The sequence below is a fragment of the Cottoperca gobio genome, chromosome 19 (genome assembly GCF_900634415.1).
Source record: "Cottoperca gobio chromosome 19, fCotGob3.1, whole genome shotgun sequence".
NCBI lineage: Eukaryota > Metazoa > Chordata > Actinopteri > Perciformes > Bovichtidae > Cottoperca > Cottoperca gobio.
Window position 1 is genome coordinate 20,327,725 of NC_041373.1, and position 18,678 is coordinate 20,346,402.

The 18,678-nt window shown below is 42.1% G+C and overlaps 1 protein-coding gene across 1 annotated transcript in view; it reads left to right on the forward strand.

Annotated features, from left to right (window-relative positions):
* Positions 1 to 1,083: 1,083 nt before the first annotated feature.
* Positions 1,084 to 18,678, forward strand: part of LOC115024424 (glutamate receptor ionotropic, delta-1-like) — a 198,116-nt gene continuing 180,521 nt past the window's right edge. Inside the window, exon 1 of the mRNA XM_029455944.1 lies at positions 1,084 to 1,363. Coding sequence (XP_029311804.1) covers positions 1,090 to 1,363 — 274 coding nt within the window. The 5' untranslated portion in view covers positions 1,084 to 1,089. The remainder of the gene's footprint in view (positions 1,364 to 18,678) is intronic.

The window sequence follows — 18,678 nt, forward strand, 5'->3', positions numbered from 1 at the left end:
TAAGTCCCAAGGTGATATAAATAAAGTGAGTATTGCACATGGCAGTGATAACTGCACAGCAGTGGTGGAACAGTGTGTTCTTGGTGTGGGGGTCTACCTCTCTATCTGTCCATGTTTGTATGTTCCGCTCTGCAGAGAGCTGCTTGTTGGGCCAAACTCCACCGAAGAGCGTTAACTTTATCCAAACACTCGTCCTCTCAGCTCGTGCAATTCCGCATGTCTCGTGCAGTAATGACACTCGAGATCATTTTTCTTCACCGCAAGTACGTCCACACAAACTCGACTCACTGGCCTTTAACTTCCAGAGAAATAATCGTTCGTTCATTTCTCCTGGAAGTGCGACATTCTGCATCCAGCTTTCTCTTGTTTACACGTTTACACACGCTGCGTTCACTGATGTCAATCACTCGTTTAATATTGAAGTTTGACATGACGTGACCACGTGATGACACGTTCCAGTCGTGTTGTGTTCAAGGACCCTGACCTTGGTCAGGAAAAACAACCGTTTTATTCTATTGCTGTCTAGATTTTATTGTTATTTTCTAGTGGATTTTTTTCGTGTGTTTATAAATTACCTCAAAGGTCGGATCAAACTGCTAACTGCGTCCAGTCTCTGCATGTGTGGAAAAACCTTTGATTCCAGAGGTTTTGCAGGTTCTGCAGCAGGCAGTTATGTTTTTGTCAGACAACCAGTGATGACAGGTGGCCAACTGAGAACACATTTTACCCTTTAGCTTAGCCTGAAATGACTGGACATGTTAAATGATCCGAAGATCTGCTCTCTTGAGTGCAGGTTTAGAGGTTCAAAGTAGGTCAGGGATAAACACTGGTGCTACCTGTCAGACTGTTGTGTAGATTTATGACTATGCAGCCTAATATCCATAATGTGAGGTCAAGTCATCATTTAGCATTAGTACTGGGCTAGCAGTTTTCGGCACTGCTCGCTGGGTGCACTGATATGTATAGCGTGCTTCACAATGTATCTTTCACTACATTTTATGAAACTGTGCTACATTTATTGCGGATAATGTTAGCTACCGTATTAAACAAGCCCTTTTCTCCTCTCTCTCCTCTCCAGCCTGCGAGCTGATGAACCAGGGTATATTGGCGTTGATCACCTCGACGGGCTGCGCGTCAGCCAGCGCACTCCAATCCCTGACTGACGCCATGCACATCCCTCACCTGTACATCCAGAGGAACAGCGAGGGATCGCCGCGCACTGCCTGCCACCTCAACCCGAGCCCCGCGGGGCAGCGCTACACGCTGGCTGCCCGGCCGCCCGTCCGCCTCAATGACGTCATGCTGACTCTGGTGGAGGAGCTGCGCTGGCAGAAGTTCATTGTGTTCTACGACATTGAATACGGTAAGTGAAACATTTACAGCCGCCGTGCTGGATTGAAGACTTTGAGTTATGTAAACACTGATGGACACTGCTGAAGGTTAGTTCTCCTGCAGATGGGGAACTTGATATTGATTCTGAAGTGTTCAAATTCACTCTGGCCGCTGTTGTTGAAGCCAGATTCTCTTAGAAATCTGTCAAATGTTTTTCCAGTACAGTTTTCTGCTAAATTTAGGAATGAACGATATATATCAGGACCCATAAATAATTGGCTGATAATGGGACATTTATATTATTATATTATTCCAATAAAGAATTCATAGTGCACAAGTGTGGCGTCTACACTCCGATGGAGACAACACATCTTTGGATTTACTTTTTTTACAATAGTGATGTCAGTGAGATTAGGTAAAATTACAGATATGGAATATTAAATCATCCATCTTTACTCACTACATCTTAAAATCAACATCACTTCATGACAGAACCATACATATATATATATATATATATATATATATATATACATATACATATATACATATACATATATATATATATATATATATATATACATATACATATATATATATATATATATATATATATATATATATATACATATATATATATATATATATATATATACATATATATATATATATATATATATATATATGTATATATATATATATATATGACTTTATATCAAAGGTACTAAAGGTAAGTGCTTATTCTAAAGCATCAATAGAAAACTCTTCTCAGGCACTTTGAATTATAGTCTGAAATACTTTGGACACCTGCATGTTGTATCAATAGTTGTGTTCTGGTGTTGGGTGAAGCTGCACACTGTAGTTCTTTCTGATATCTGAACTCTATGGGATGCCTGTTTCTTGTTTTGGTTTCAGCAGCGAGGTTACTTTAACATTCTGTATGAGACAAAGTCTCACCACATGGTGCCACAACCTCTTCATGACTCAGCCGCTCTGCAAAGAAGCACTCTTGTGCTCGCACCGGTTTGTCGGTGTTTCTACCTCCGAGCTGGTTCTGAGATTATTTCAGTCTCGGCTCAAACTTTGTGCGTATCTTCGAGTACAGAAACAAACCCCTGTTGGAATGTGTGTCCTGGGACTTTCTCTCTTATTCAAACTGAGGGCCTAAGATAGAGGGTGTTGCAGGATGTACACATTTTGAAGCTCTTATAAACAACTTTTTGAGAATTTTTGCTGCAAGAATAAAATACACTTGACTTGTGCAAAGCGAAAAAAGAAAGTGTTCAGTGTGTTGCTTACCTTGGTGTTGTTAGCAAACCGCCCAATTTATAGTCCCTGAAGCAGAAACCTGTTGTTACATGTATGTTGAGCTACAGCTCTGATGTTTACCTGATGTTGTAAATTCATTGGAAGACAAACAGACAGATCATTAAAAAGGCAGAAGAGCTGCAGGCTGCCTCAATGATTGTCAATGTTTTCCGGCCTTGGAAATATTACATGACCGGATATTGCAGTAAAACTTCAGACATCGACTCCCCTGTCTTCTGTATTTGTTTGCAATAACTCACTTGGACTGTATCTTAATGAAATCACATTAGGCTCAATGGATTTGTGAGCGTAATCGATACAGGATGGTGGCAATTACAATATAAGGATATAGACAGATGCAGGCATTTAGCCTCTCAGATACTCTTATCCAGAGTGATTAAGGGTAAGTGCATCAGCAGCTGCGGGCCAGGATCTGAAGCCTTTAAGAACAAACCAGGGGCACAGTTAACCTGGGCATGGGCAACTCTTTCTGTAGATGGCACATCTGGAGTTCTTTAATTCTATATATATAATGCAAAGTTTGACAATTCTCATAACAGTATAGTGGCTCTAATGCGATCTTTCACAGTTTAATAATAGAAAACATATCTTTGGCCATTTCTTGTAAGCTGTGAGCCGGGTGTATCCGTCTCCATCTACAGATCAGTCCTCAATGGAAATACAGTTTAGCTGCATCCATATCTGTCTCCTATCTTTCCTTTGTGGCCGACATGTGAGCCTCTCTGCTGCCGCCGCTAATCTACTTCTCGTCTGTGAGGTGAAATAAATGACACGCCATTGTTACCATATGCAGTAACGTTGTGCTTCACCTTACCGGTGGTGAACAAAGGGAGTTTCTGTGTCTCATGTGGCAGGTTGCCTCTGATAAAGTTTACGTCAGGATCATGAATCGTGGCTGCGCCTGCTGCCCTGGTCCTGCTGGACACCGGGAAGCCTTTTTGACATTTTCCTGGATTCATCCAAACTTTCTCTTTTTCAACACAACATCATTTCTGTCAAATGTTGTATTTGTACTATGTTGTTTATCCTGTACACACGACATCTATTGCACGTCTGTCCGTCCTGGGAGAGGGATCCCTCCTCAGTCTCTCCCTGAGGTTTCTTCCATGTTTCCCCTTTAATTATGGGGTTTCTTTTAGGAAGTTTTTCCTTGTGCGAAGCGAGGGTCTAAAGACAGAGGGTCTGAGGACAGAGGGTCTGAGGACAGAGGGTCTGAGGACAGAGGGGCTAAAGACAGAGGGTCTAAAGACAGAGGGTCTAAGGACAGAAGGTCTGAGGACAGAGGGTCTGAGGACAGAGGGGCTAAGGACAGAGGGTCGGGTCTGAGGACAGAGGGTCTGAGGACAGAGGGTCTAAAGACAGAGGGTCTAAGGACAGAAGGTCTGAGGACAGAGGGTCTGAGGACAGAGGGGCTAAGGACAGAGGGTCTGAGGACAGAGGGTCTAAGGACAAGAGGGTCTAAGGACAGAGGGTCTAAGGACAGAGGGTCTAAGGACAGAGGGTCTGAGGACAGAGGGTCTAAAGACAGAGGGTGTCGTATCCTGTACAGTAAACACTGAGACAAAGGTATAATTTGTGATATTGGGCTGTATAAATACATTTGATTTGATTTGATTTGAAAACAGTTGTGATTTAACACGTCATGCTTTCAGTCTCTGAGCTTCACTCTCACAGCAAAGCACTGCTGTTAAACACTCATACATCATTCTGCAGAACGTCTGTGTGTTTTCATTATTGTGTTATTCCTCTGCTCTCTTTATAATAATGCAGAGTCTTGGTCATTGTTGCTGCTCCCAGACATTATTAATGCAGTTGACTGATTGTTGAGGCACAGCATGAATTGTAATAAGCAGAATAAAAGATCCAATCAGTCTGATCACTCAAACAGTTCCTTCTGTCAGACGTGTTCAGCTTCTGCTTCCCCTGATATCCTCACAATATTATTGACTAAATGGATTCTTAAACACAACACATTCAGAGAGCTGCTCCTCTCCTGTGTTAAAGTGGACTATTGTATTTGTGTAAAGAGTGCAGAGGGGGATGACAGTCAGGGTGAATAAAGCATAAAGTCTTTGGACAGATTTACTGGATGCTGTGCTCTGATGTCAGGCTGCCCTGCAGCTCTGTGTTGGGCACAGTGACGCTGAGAGTCGACGTCTGATCCGGCTCAGACCAGCAGGGACTCCCACAGAAACCGCCTCAGTGTGGAGCAGATGCTCCGCTGGTGACTGCAGGAGGTGCACAAATGGATCAGACCCTAGAGGATCACAGCAACTGACATCATTATATCTGACAAAATGTAATAAGATGGGCTGGAGAGGGAAGAGAAGACAAGTCATCCTCTAAGGGGAGTCAAAGTAATATCAAACTTTCTGAAAATGGAGCTGTGTTGAGTTGGGCTAAAATTGGATCTTGGAAAAGTCACAGAGCGACATTTTAAAACTGGAAATAATTCAAAGCCATAATTCAGCCAAACTGGTGGTTATTAATTGTTGCATTTTCTCTGTGTTGGTAATAACTTGGTGGGTAATGGTCTGAAAGAAAGCGATGGATATTCAACCGAGCGTAGGTAAGACGAAGCCTGTTCCGGCTTCTTCAGTGCATTTGCTTTGGTTTGTGGCTTCCTCTTCAAAATATTGACACCATTTTTAACGTACTATCAAAGTTTTATGATCGACCTCTGAATCCTTCTGAAATTTTATGTGAGACACTTTACTGGAAGTAATCGTCATAAATGTTGGTTCCCGTTTGGGTAAAGTGGGTGAACTGATGCTTTTAATGACCCTGGAAAGTATTTTCTAGTAAGGATGCCACATGGGCGACTCCCTGGGGAGGTGTTCCAGGGACGTCCAGCTGGGAGGAGACCCCGGGGAAGACCCAGGATTTCTTATTTCTAATAACCAAAATTCATGGAGCATCGTATCACTCAGACGTTGAGAAGAAAATATTTATTATTGTTCTTATTATAATCTCAGCATCCCCAGGAATTATGTTCATATTTCCCCAATGACATAGAATCATTGAATCATAGATTTGCATATTTTTGAAAATGTTTGTCCCAAAGTTCTGTGTGGTGATAAAGTTGCATCCTGAGATCTCAGTGAGTTAAATGTTAGCGTCACTAGAAATGATGCATCTTTGTGACATTGTGAAAGCATAAGATAATGATGAGGAAAAAGTTGAAGAAATCGGAGCTTGAATGTCGAATCAATACAGAAAACTTGTAGTTAAATCGATATATTTATTAATATGATAAGTCAAACATGGAAATGTTCAAAAAGCTAGGTGTCTGACGGATCAGCAAAGAGTGTGAACAAAGCCTCGTAAACATGTGGCTAGTACTACACAGAAAGGATATAACTTTCTCCCATTGGTCCACGTTGGCGCGGTCACAGCAGCGTTATAACGAGATGGTTGTAGATCTGTACCTTAAAGGAGAAGTGTACCTGATGTGTCTTACATTCAATATTGTGCTCGTTATGCATTCAGTGCAGAAATACATATTGATTGAGGTGGACAAATACATATGATAGTTTTCAAGTGTGGATTAATACAATCAGGACTAATTTACTTCACAATAATGTGTAGATGATGGTGGTGGTGTGCTCGTTGATGTTATTAGAGGAAAGGTGGAGTGAGGGAAGTGAAGCGTGTGGACACTTAGCTGTCTGCATCAGTCAGCGGTGGCTTCTACAAATTCATGTTTGACCATAAAATTACAGTTGAAACAGCCGCCTGTAGCTTTTTAATGGCTTCTTTTAATCCAATTGTTAAATGGAACTGAAATGCTCACTTCAAAGGTAATTGGGATTAGTCCGTAGATTATTGTGTTCTTAAGTGGAAAGAAACTGAATGTTTTCTGTGTGTTGAAGACGCACTGTGCTGCGTGATCACACCGCACCACTTAACAATTAGTGGAATCAGCATCAGGGTCCGTGTGAAGCGTTTACACTCTGAAGTCGGGTTCTTTCTGTTTGTATCAGCGTGTGCGGTGCAGGTGCATGAGTCCACATGTGATTACAGGTTATACATCATTTTCTCTTTTGACACTGTTTTGATTGGAACTTGGGATACGGATTTATTGTCAGACCTCCATGTCATCAGTTTGTCTTGGTTTTTGATGAGCAGGTCTTCAACGATCGATACATTCTCACTCGGCTCAGGACAGTTTGCTGTTACGCTTCAGTTTCAGGTTAAAACGTTTCTATGATCATAACAAATCAACCGCTGGCAGAAAATCACCAACACTTTGAGGTATTTGTCCAAATCTTAAAGTTCCAACTGAAGTGTTAGGGTTCTGTGTGTACGTTTATTCTTAGAGCGTCTCTAGTTACGGGATGATTTAGGATTTTATCAGATAATTGACAATATCCTCACATGAGTGACTTAAATAATGATCATGTTAGTATCATTATTTATTTATGCCGAGGGACCTCATCATTTATAATTACCTATAATCACCAAGATTGTTTGTTTGGAACAGGATGTTCCCCAAAGAAAGACGTGTATCTATTATTGATTCTAAATGTTATTCCAGGATGTTTTAAGCACATTTTCATGATCATTGGTATTATATCTTGAATCGTATATACTTGGCCAGGATTATCGTGACGTAAAATGTTCATATGTTCCCCTCAAGAAACCTTTTTAACATTTAGAATCAGATCAGGCTGGCAGCTTAAAGCCAAACAACCAACTGTGGGGCCTTTTTTTAATAATGTAACTCAGTACCTTTCAAAACACCCAAAATCAGTTTCAGCATGAAGGGTGTGAGGACTCAGCGACTGCGTCTCCATGCACAGTCCTGCAGAAATGGATTTTGCCCGATGATTCAGGAGAAAACGGTTCTTTTTTCTGCAGTCGTCGTGTTTTCGATGCTAGCAGTTGAAGTGACATGTGGTACTTGTTCAGAGAAGCTGCCCGTTGAGTTCTGCCAGTCCACAATGGTTTTCTATTGTGTGTCCTGACAGTACAAAGACTGCTCATCGGTTTTCCATTCAAACGTAATTGTCCCAGAAGGCAGATTTGGGTTGTTGAACCGCACATAACAAAAGACAGACCTCTTCTCTGGACTTAATCACACAACACTATCGATCCTGTACCTCTTGTTTTCCTGTCGACACTAATCCTCTCTAATTCCTGCCTTTCCATATTCTCTCAGCCGTTCAGTCTGTATGTACAAAGGTTTCACTTTCATGGACTTTCCTCTACGCATGAAAGTCGGAAGTTTTAAACGCATGGACACTCACTCAATCTTCCTCTAACCCCTCATCGCCCCATTCCTCCCTTTTCATCTTCATCCCTTCCTCCTCGCTCCATGTGATGAGTGAAGCCATTATAAGCTCGAGCCGAGCAGGAGGCCCATTTATTCAGATTACGGGCTCATTGTTGAGGGATACGAGGAGCAGATGGGCTTTTTGGTTTGGCTGTCTGGCCGAGTCTGTATGGAGCGGCCGGGACTGTCAGTCGCCGGTGATGATGATTAAAGGAGCTCCTTGGATTGCCTCCTTCCTCCCATCATCCCCCCCCCCCCCAAACATCCATGCTCACAACTTTCTCTGCTCCATTTGCTTTTTATAAGGGCAGTAAGTACGATTTTAGGACAAACATAGTCTACGATTCTGCGTATCTGTTATCTGATGCACTTTGGAGTCGGGATACATTCGGGTGTTCAAACATATACAAGGTTAGAGAGAAAGGTTAATAAAGGTCATGGCTTTCTTAATGGCCTTTTTCTAGTCTCATTCTTCACACTATGTCCTGTTCTCCTGCCCTCTTTATGTGACGCTCAAACATTTGTGTTCCTACTTTGTTCGGCGCGTTCCTTCCTTCCCTCCCGACCCCTGAGGACGAGGTGAACTGTGTTTTGAACTTGTTGAGTGTGACACCATGGGGGCCTGAGAACAAACGAATAGACGTGGTGGATTCTCTGCAACACCTTCTCTCTCCACGAGTCACTTGTTAACTGAGTCGTACACTCTTTTCCATTTTCTTAAAACAAGTGCAAGTGAAGCACCGGCGGGATCATTTCCTCTCCTTTCTAATGTGAATCATCTCCTGTTCAGAGTTTCTCCTGCCCACACTTTCCCCCCACCAACTTCCTCAAGGAAATTGTGTTTCTGCTTCATGAGGTACAGTCTTCAGCCTGCAGCTCGCTCCATGATGTGAGGAGCCAAATGAATTCACAGTTTGAATTTTTCTTCCAGAAGCCTCAAAACCACAGATACTGTAGAGAAGCTGCTGTGGAGGCTTCACAGGGGCAATCTAAACTCCCTGATTGGCAGCCATGTTGGGAGGCCAACACTAAATTGAAGTTGCAGCTGTCTGGTCTGAGCTGCTGTCTGGACCGCAAACATCATGGTGACAATTTTTGTGCAATTTGGCATTTTGATGAGGCAGAGGAATCAGTGGAGACTTTTGCAGGTTCAGAGTTCAGTCTGGGAAACAACATTTGACAAAACATCAAGATTCTGGATGGACACAGGTGTTTTATTTGATTTTGTCCGCCCCATTTATAGATGAGAGGAGGCTAAATAACAGAAACATCTCTCTGTATAACACGATATGATTCACTGCATCCTCCAAATCAAATCAACACTTGTTAAACATTATAACCGTCATTAAGGAGGATTTATTGTGGGACTGCATTAGTTTTAGTTTAGTGTTCCTAATAAACAGGCAACTGTACTTTCTAATCCTCCAGGTACACAGAACCATGAAGTTACAGACATATATAGTGTATCAGTACTCTGAGAGCCAAGGCCTTCAACATCCTTCCACCAAGTGTCATGTAAATCAGGCCAGTACTGTTTCTGTAATCTGCTGACTCCAACCAAACTGTTGGCAGGAAGAATGGAAATGATAATAATGTTGCTAATCCTTGTGCTTCACTAAGAGACAACCCCACGGGAGTATTAACGTTAAAGGCTTTATGCCTTATAGGGAATCCATATACTCATCAAATTTAAAAGCAATGTGCCCTCCAGTTGTGTGTGCAAAGGGTTAGGAAAGGTCAGAGGTCACCAAACATCCGTAGGATTCATCCCCAAGAGGCCATGAATACTCTCAGCACATGAATACAGTTAGCAGTTGTTGTATCCAAATAGCTTGTTCGCATATTGATTGTTGACTAAGCGCTGTTCGGGTTATTGAACAGTGTTAATATTATACACAGCGGAGGAGGAGAGGAGAGGGACTACAACCGGACATTTGTCCATTTAAAAAAGACAAAGATCCAAGACAAAAGGAAGAAGACCTGATTACGAGTCTGTCTTACGAGTAGGGAGCGCATGTCAGAACGCTTCCAGTTGAAAATCTCTTAAAACTTTTCAGAAAAGCGCTGTGACTGTCGCTCCTTCTCAGGCAATCCTCCGGTTGGTGCTCATAAACAGTGTCGAACAGATATCTATAGATATTATATATAGATAATAAAAAGCAAAGGATGCCAGTCTATCATACAGCAGCTTCTCCCCTCATCAACCCTCAGATACTGACTGCATTCTTTAGCTAGAGATGGAACTAGTGGTACGTTCGGTGTACTGACCCTTTATTCAGACAAACCAAAGCAGCTTTGTATTTATGAAGTGTTTGACAGACAGACTGAATAACTGACCAACATCATGTTTCTTAAGCAGGAGAAAGAGAAGAAGTGAGGGAGAAGACACGCACACACACACACACACACTCAGGATTGATTTCTGCCCCTCTGTGAAGGTATCAATATGGCCGCTGCGGTGTGTGGTTCCACTGAGCGTGACGCAGCAACTCAGCCACATCAAAGCTGCAGACTCCAAATCTCACGCTGGCCGCTCGACGGCTGACCGGCCGACCGCATGGGTGGACAGCTGGGCTGCAGTGTGCTCTGGGAAACGGTGTTTTTCATCAACACCTAATCAGAGTCAGCTGTCATGCGGAACAGAAGGCTGTCGTGGGGAGAAATGCTGATAAAGATATTGACACGGAGACTGCAGTGTGTGTGCTGCGGGTAAACAAACACACACACTTCTTTCTCCTCTTTCTCTGCCAAGCTGTCAGTAACACACACCACAACTGTAGTGTGTGAGGACACACACACACACACACACACACACACACACACACACACACACACACACACACACACACACACACACAAACAAGCAGTTGTCCTAACCTGACCTTGTCAAAGGCGGAGGGAGGAAGAAAGTCTCTGTAATTACGGCTGCATGAAAACGCTGAGTCATCTGCAAACACATTGATGTTGTTCATAAACTGAACCGACCTGCGGAACAACATCAGTGACAGGCATAATGGGGAATCACAATGGAAAGGGTATCATTTATTTTTTCATCGAGAGTAAAAAGAAAATGTCAAGAATAAAGTCCAAATGTTAAGAATACAGTTGTACGTTCAGTATTAGTGCCGAGCGTAAGGAAACACGAACCACAAGAGGAATATATATTTACTTATGTTTCTGCATTTTGAGAATTCAGTTGAACAAAGTCGACAAAGACGTAATAACTTAAAGTTTCACTTGATTCTCAACCTTTTAACTTAGTTCTCGAAATACAAAATAAATAAATAATCCTCGTGTTCTCTTCTGCCTGGCACTAAAACTGAACCGACGAGCCGGAGTTATCCTTCAAAGCCTCATTGTCTACAGTAAAGTCAGTAACTACACAGACAAAGAGAATATGTTTTGGTAAGATAAAGTCTTAATGCTGTTGGTCCTCTGCAGGCGGGATGTTGATAAGGAAATGAAGAAGATGAACAGCAGCCTCATCCAGTAAACTGTATCAGTGTCTCTGCAGCTCTGCCCGTCAGAAACAGAACTTGAACAGTCGGTGTCTTTCCTCTTCACTGACTTTAAAGCAGCGATATGTCATGTTGTCATCCTGCCGCTGCACGCTGACACTGAACCATCCTCTGCACTTCTGTTGACGTCTTATAAATGTTGCATCTCTGACGAGACTCATCAGATGAGCTCAGTAGTGAGATCTCTATCCAAGCAGGACCACCGGAAAACACCACTTTCAAATTAAAATGAAACTTTAAAATATTCAAATGTGAAGAGGAGGGGGGGGGGGGCAGAGTGAGTTAGGGAGGTGAAGAGTGCAGAGGAGGAGAGGAGCGTGAAGTAAAGCTCCACCGGAGGCTACGATGCATTCATGTCCCTGTGTGTAAATATGTGCGTGTTAGTGAGAATTCTTCTATTATATTAAGAAACAAAGTTGTACCTTCATACTTCCAGCTGCTAGCGGGCTTCAGCACTTCAACGTAAACATGTGGCCCCCCTTACATCATACAGGGGGGGGTCTGGTTGTTGTTCACATTAAAAGCGAGTAGTTGTTTGAAGACTGAAACCAAGAAGAGGTTTTCAGCCAGTCACCTCAGCTACTGTTTAATGACTGAATGGGCTCAAAGTCATCTCCGTCTCTCTGACGTTTACTTCCTTTTCATATTCCAGTCCGCGCTCTTTGACCCTCCTCTTCACCTTTTTTGAACGAAAGTCTCCCACATAACGAGCAGCTTGTCGATGTTCTCCTGACTGTAACAGGATTTACACGACATGCTCATCTACTGAGGAAGGAATTCTTATTCTGAGATTAGTGAATTCTGAGCTGCTCCTCCTAAACTCCAGAGTGAGCAGCAGAAGCAAAGATCAATCACTGAGGAGAGATTCAGGGGTACAGAGGAGGAGCCAGAACAAGTTGTTGGGGAGGAAGGACTTGGTCTCTGATGTGTGAACCCTCCGTGCCGCCTAATATCTGCCTGTACAGACAAAGTCACCCGACATGAGTGTTAACTGTGGCAGTTTGACTCAAAGGAAGTTCAGACTCTCACAGTGAAGACACACTCAAATAAACTTTAAATACACAGCGACGTGTACTAATATTGACTTTTTTCCGACTGATGTCACAGTGATACTTTCCCAGTCCGGAGGTCTTTGTCGTGGAAGTAAAACTCACATTTTAAAGGTTTAAAGTCTCCTAAAAAGTGCATTCCCATACAATGAAACTGTAAAGTCAATCAAGTTGTTTTTAAAGTCCGCAGAAGAAGTCCGAATGGATGGATGGGTCAAACTATTTTTTTTTTACCATTACTTGCGTTGCCATTTGGTTTTTCTTTCAATTTACAACTGTAAACACGTGTTTAAAGTTTCCCCCGAACATACGTTTCCCTTAACACGTAATGAAGCTTTCCAGTTGTGTGGTTCTGTGTCACCTACATGACAAACAATAAATGTGAAAGCTGTCCTGACGATTGATTCTGAGGTGCCTTCTCACACCTAAATTATTCACCAATTTCTTCTGGAGAATATTTTAGCAAAGATGTTTCTAACTTTACCCAAACAAGCCGGCTCCACTCCCCGCCGTCGTCCTCCGAAGTTTAAAAAAGTCTGTTGATATTCACGTTAACCTGCAGAGTGCTCGAGTCCTCGCGTGTCTTTAAACTGTCATGTACGTTTTAAATAATAGATCCGGTCATTTACTTGTTACGTCTGCCTGCCTGTCCGTCCCCCTGCTGGGCTCTGCTTCTCTTGGCCTCTGTGATATGCTTTTAATTAGCAGTCGATCTGAATGGATGTTTGTCCATCTATTGAACTCGGCTGTCAAACGGCCCCGGTTCACCCCTCGTTGGGCTGAACTCTCCAAGAGGATTAAAGCGGTCTGAAAGCCACTTACTGAACCTCATGTTGCTTCATACATATTTAAGGCTGCACAGGGCAAGACAAAACGTTGGCACACAACGGCTCATTGGTTTCTAGCTCGTTAGCTCTCCGTTTGTTGTGTCTCCATTGGTGCCAATGAAAACACAATGGTTCCTCTGTGGCGGCACTTCTGTTGGAACTTAAGAACGTACACGTAGTGGAAAGGTCAGAAAGTTTTTTTATTTTTATGCAATCTTTATATATTTTTTATACTAATCAGCGCTACTATTTAAAGATCTCAAACTCACTTCTTGTTAATATTTAATGGGCTAAAACATCCTTTCTAAATATATGCCTTTGTCTCTCTTCCTGTCTTTGACCTCTGTGTTTTTAATGTGTCATGCGGTCTATATTGTAGACATTAATAAGGTATTCAGCAGGCATGTGTGTGTTGGAGTCATATTGTGTGGACACCTGCTGCCTCCACATGTCGTCCACTGATGTCCTCTCTTCTTTTGATGTCTCTGTTAAGATGTTTTCTAATTGGCTGCTGATGGCAGCGTAGCAGGAAGGAAGGCAAAGTCACAGGGTTTGTTCCTCCGTTAGAACACAAAGCTCTTTGGCACCATATGCTGCCAAATACCTCTGCTGACGGGAAACTCTTCACACATTATCAATCCTGCTCACTCTTCTACTTCACTTCAATACTCCAACATCCATGAGCTAAACCATGCAGGTTCAACATCTGAAGAGCAGAAAGAACTTCACCAGTTGATCTTAAACCCCTGATTAAATCTCTTAAAGCGGCCTCGCCTCCAAAACATTGGAATTCTAGTATTGCCTCAGTGGAAAGGTGGTGGATGTAAATAATTCTCACATACTTATAAAGATGTCGGGTTTTAGAGATGGAAAAAACATTACTCAGCAATGAATTAACCATTTTGTTCTACAGCGTGGAGCTGCATCTCGTTACGTTTCGTTTGCAGCCGTGTACAAATGATTACTTTATTTAATATCTATGAGCGAAAGAATTAATCTATTTTTCACCTTGAATGTATGAACCCTGAATGCACCTTGACACCTGTTTTAGATCTGTGGAGGTTGCCATAGTTACTCAGGACTTTGATTAAAGAATGGGGCAAATGATTCATTAAGAATGTCCAGCAGCGCTGCTCTGTGTGATATTCAGTGAACTACTCTTCTGTAGAGACAAACAAATGCAAAGCTTTGTTAGTGATGAACCTGAGACACACGTTTGTGTACTTTTGATTAGCGATGTCACTATACGGTATGATATGTATCATATGTACGATATAATATGAAGGTTAGAAGTCGATACCAGTGAAATTCCATGATTCTCGATACAATTTGATAAAAAAACAAAACAATAAATCCCATGTACCACATATTCTCTGGTTTTGTTAGGAAGTCAAACAGCTCATAATTCATGTAATATCTATTTTATATTGCTGAGGAAACATCTTCAAACAACTGGATTATTTCATGTTTCTCACCAAAAACTACATTTTACAAGATTACATTTGAACACATCATGATCATATTATAATTAGTCATTTTTACTTTATAGAGCTTGGACGCATCATCGTGTAACTCAATGGAACGTGTGCTCACGTTCACTAGCTCTCCTGCTGATTTCAACACAGATTTGTTATTGACGATGTTATCAGGAAGATATAAGGGCTGTGCACTGCACGCGTCAAAGGTCCGTTTCCTGCGTCATCGAACTGTTTGTCTGTTTGTCACTTGTTCAGAAATAGTTGTAAACATACATGCATACAGAAATCTCTTTCGTCCCGTGGAAGATCTCTGTTCGTCCAAAACACATTTTCTATCGTCCCGGGACGAGGGTTAGGAAGGTTTTCATGGTTTGATCTGTACATCTTGGCCCTAATGAAGGGGACTCTTAACGCTTCAGTTGTGGCTGAATGGGAGCAAATAACACATATCAGCACTAGTCTGAGAATCACATGCTCATCTATGGCTGTAATATCCAGGTATCCACTTGTTTACATGTCAAGTAGTTCTGCCTCTTTCAGGGCTATAATCTCAGAAATATTCTGCTGCCTCTTGTTTTCAATCCCTCTGGAAAAGAATATCAGCTAAATGTCAATGTAAATTGATTTCCGTCTGCTCTTGTCTGTAACTTGATATAAAGTCTTTCTGGGAGCAGAAGTTGCACAGCGGTCAGTGAAATGCCAAAGGTTTTCTATCAGAGAGACTGAGGTCTATCGGAAATGAGTCTTCAACTCAGTTGTGATTTGAAAGGATGAGATGAAAGGTCTGAAAACTCTCCGGAACCTTTATTGAGCCGGTTGTAGTTATTAACATCTGGGGAATAGTTACCCATCGTTCAAAGAACAATCTATTAAAACTCTGTCAAAGTGTCATTGGCCTAGTGGTACGCCTTCCAAACAAAACACTAGAAGGTCGGGAGTTCAATACCAGGCTGCCACCATTGTACCCCTGAGCAAGGCACTTAACCCTGAGCTGCTCCAGAGAGACTGTCCCTGTACTTAGTTCAATGTAAGTCGCGCTGGATAAGTGCGTCTGCTAAATGACCTGTAATGTAATGTAATAGGATTGAAAGCTCCAGATCAGCTACTAAAGGGACTTTCTTATTAGTATAACAAGTGACATGTACAGTAAGAAATATATTTTTCTGTGTTTTTGGGCTTAAGACTTATGCTTTGGTTTCGGTAACGTGTGCAGGTTTAATAGTCCGATACTATTTATCAGATTATTGATATTGAACAAAATCATATTTTGCAGTGCTATATTGGGTACCGGAGATTAGCTTTTGACCTCTGGCTTACTGTGGACTGGAAAATGAAAGGTATGTCTTTACAAACCTCAGTGAAGTATCATCAGTTCCCAAACTGTAGTGGAGCGTCACAAACCTCTCCTCTGTGAGCGGGCAAAGTTCCCCGACGGTGTGACGCAGATTCAGAGGGACATGATGACGGTAGCGAACAGGAATAGAACAAGGAAGCACAGAGAAATGGCAAGACTGCTTTCATGCTTGATTTCTCTCTCTTCATCTTATTTATTCAGTGGCAGTGGAAGCGACTACAGACAGACAGCCAACCGCCTTAAAAGACTCTGGATGCTCAGGCTTCTTACAAATTAATCTGCGCACGCTGTATTGTTGCAGCAGCTTTGATGTTGGTATGTAGAACTCAGATTAGGATCTGAGGTAGTTTAGACAGACGATGCACCGCTTTGATTTCTGTTCAGCTAAACATTCAGAAAGTATTCAGCCCTACACACGAAGTACAAAAGTGGCCTCTTGAAAGAACGTTTTCTGGGAAGGAAGGGCAATAAAACCACAAATCCTCAGCGCTCCTGTTTTTAAAAATACTCTATGTTCATGTTGAAATCAGGGAATGGTTTGTCCGCGCTCACTCGCCCAGTTAATAGTGGTTGTTTGCACCCCGAGGTCGCCCGGTGCGTTTAACCTCTCGTGACAGGCCACCGAAATGAAATGTTTGTGGTCAACTGAAGATTTGCTTTTTTACTTCACTACGTTTTAAACACATTTTGACTTGTTTAGCAGAGCAGGAGGACAAGGGGACTTTCTGCTGGTCAACAGATCAACAGAGCTTAGTATTTCTTCTACTACCTCATGTAGGATACCCTCGTACTGCACATGGCTGCTCAGTTGTAGGTATTCTTATGTTTGGTTCATGCAGAATAATGTAAAGTCCTGTTAGAACCATCTTATCAATGATGAGCACAAGTGTTGAAGGGGATTTTAAAATTGTGGCTTCAACTGTTATTTGTCGCCATGAATACATTTTAAACGTACAACTTATAATGAATCACTTGTTTTCAGATGTTGTGTTATAAATGACACAATTCCTCTTAAACATAAACTATATTTGTGTAGTTTGCTTAACATATTTTGTGTTATGTCTTCTGTTTTGCCCGGGAAACTCTAAAGAGAGATTGATTTTTAGATTTCCGGTTGATTAAACTAAACTCTTGAAGGTGGAAACACATACTCTGACCAAAGTGATACTCTGGTTCTTCTTGGACATTTGCTTCAGCGTTCAGACACTCGTCTGCACTGCATGCTAAACGGAGCTCTACTTTCTGATTTTGGCTCGCATGAGACTTGCATGTCCGCTAGAGTCTCTCTGCAGCTCTGTCTCCCTGCCACTCCCTGTCTCTGTCTCACAGTCGTCTCACCATCTTTCTGTCTCCATCACCGTCTCTTGCTCTCTCATTCCATTTCCATTTCTGTCTCCCCCTCACATCTCACCTTCTCCTGTCACTTGTTCTCCTCTTTGGGTTTTTCTTAAAGACACATCGTATTATGAAGAGCAGCGTCTCTCTCTCTCTCTGATTGGCTGCTCTGATGCTGTAATGTGATGTGATGAGAGAGGAGAGCCTTGTTAAGCTGGATGACGCACACTGTGTGTGTGTGATGTGTAAGTGGGTTTGTCTTTGAATATGTAATTTGTGGTGGAGATGTCAGGTCATGGAGTGTGTCTGGCCATCTGTGTTTGTGTTTATACACGAAAATTAAAAGAAAATCCCATGATATAAGCTTCAACATTTGTCTTCATTATGGGCTCTCAGTCCCTATTTGCATAATTTTGCATGCACGTATGTAAATGTTGAAACGAGCCTGTGGGAGTTCAGTGTGGCACGTTCCTGCTCTACCTGCACACCACAGAACCTTCTCGCTGCTCGTCTTCTGAGGCTCCTGACTTATTATAACATAAACAACCTCTCCACACGCATGCAGGGTGTTCAGTGTACATATGTATATTGGGGTTAACATAGAGCACAGAGCCTTTGCCAACTGATATTTATATTTTCAACTTTAAGTTATATATGCAATGGACACATGAGACATGTACAAGCACGTACAACCACACGCATACAAAAGCAAAGTGTGTGTGTGTGTGTGTGTGTGTGTGTGTGTGTGTGTGTGTGTGTGTGTGTGTGTGTGTGTGTGTGTGTGTGTGTGTGTGATGGGGGAAGTTAACAGGTCAGTAGACAGATGGAGGAACAACACTAGATGTGCTTCTTCTGGTTCTTGAGGGCAGAGACCTTTATTAATGTCCCACTGAGTTTTAAGAAAACCTTTATCCAAAGAACAGCAGTAACATTTATCAGGATATCAGACATCTGAGACAGCAAGTGTAAATGGAAATCTTCATTTCTGTATGTTTTGCTGCCTTAATGAAAGGCCGACTCTAAAGCCGTTCCCATTCGCTGTTTGTCTGAAGGTATTGCTGCTGTCGAGAACATAAGATAAGGTACGATTAGAAAACCTTATTGTCCATTATGTTGCATGAAATGGACATTTGTCTTCAGCATTCTGGCAACACAGTGTGAAACTGATAGTAAGGGGCAGC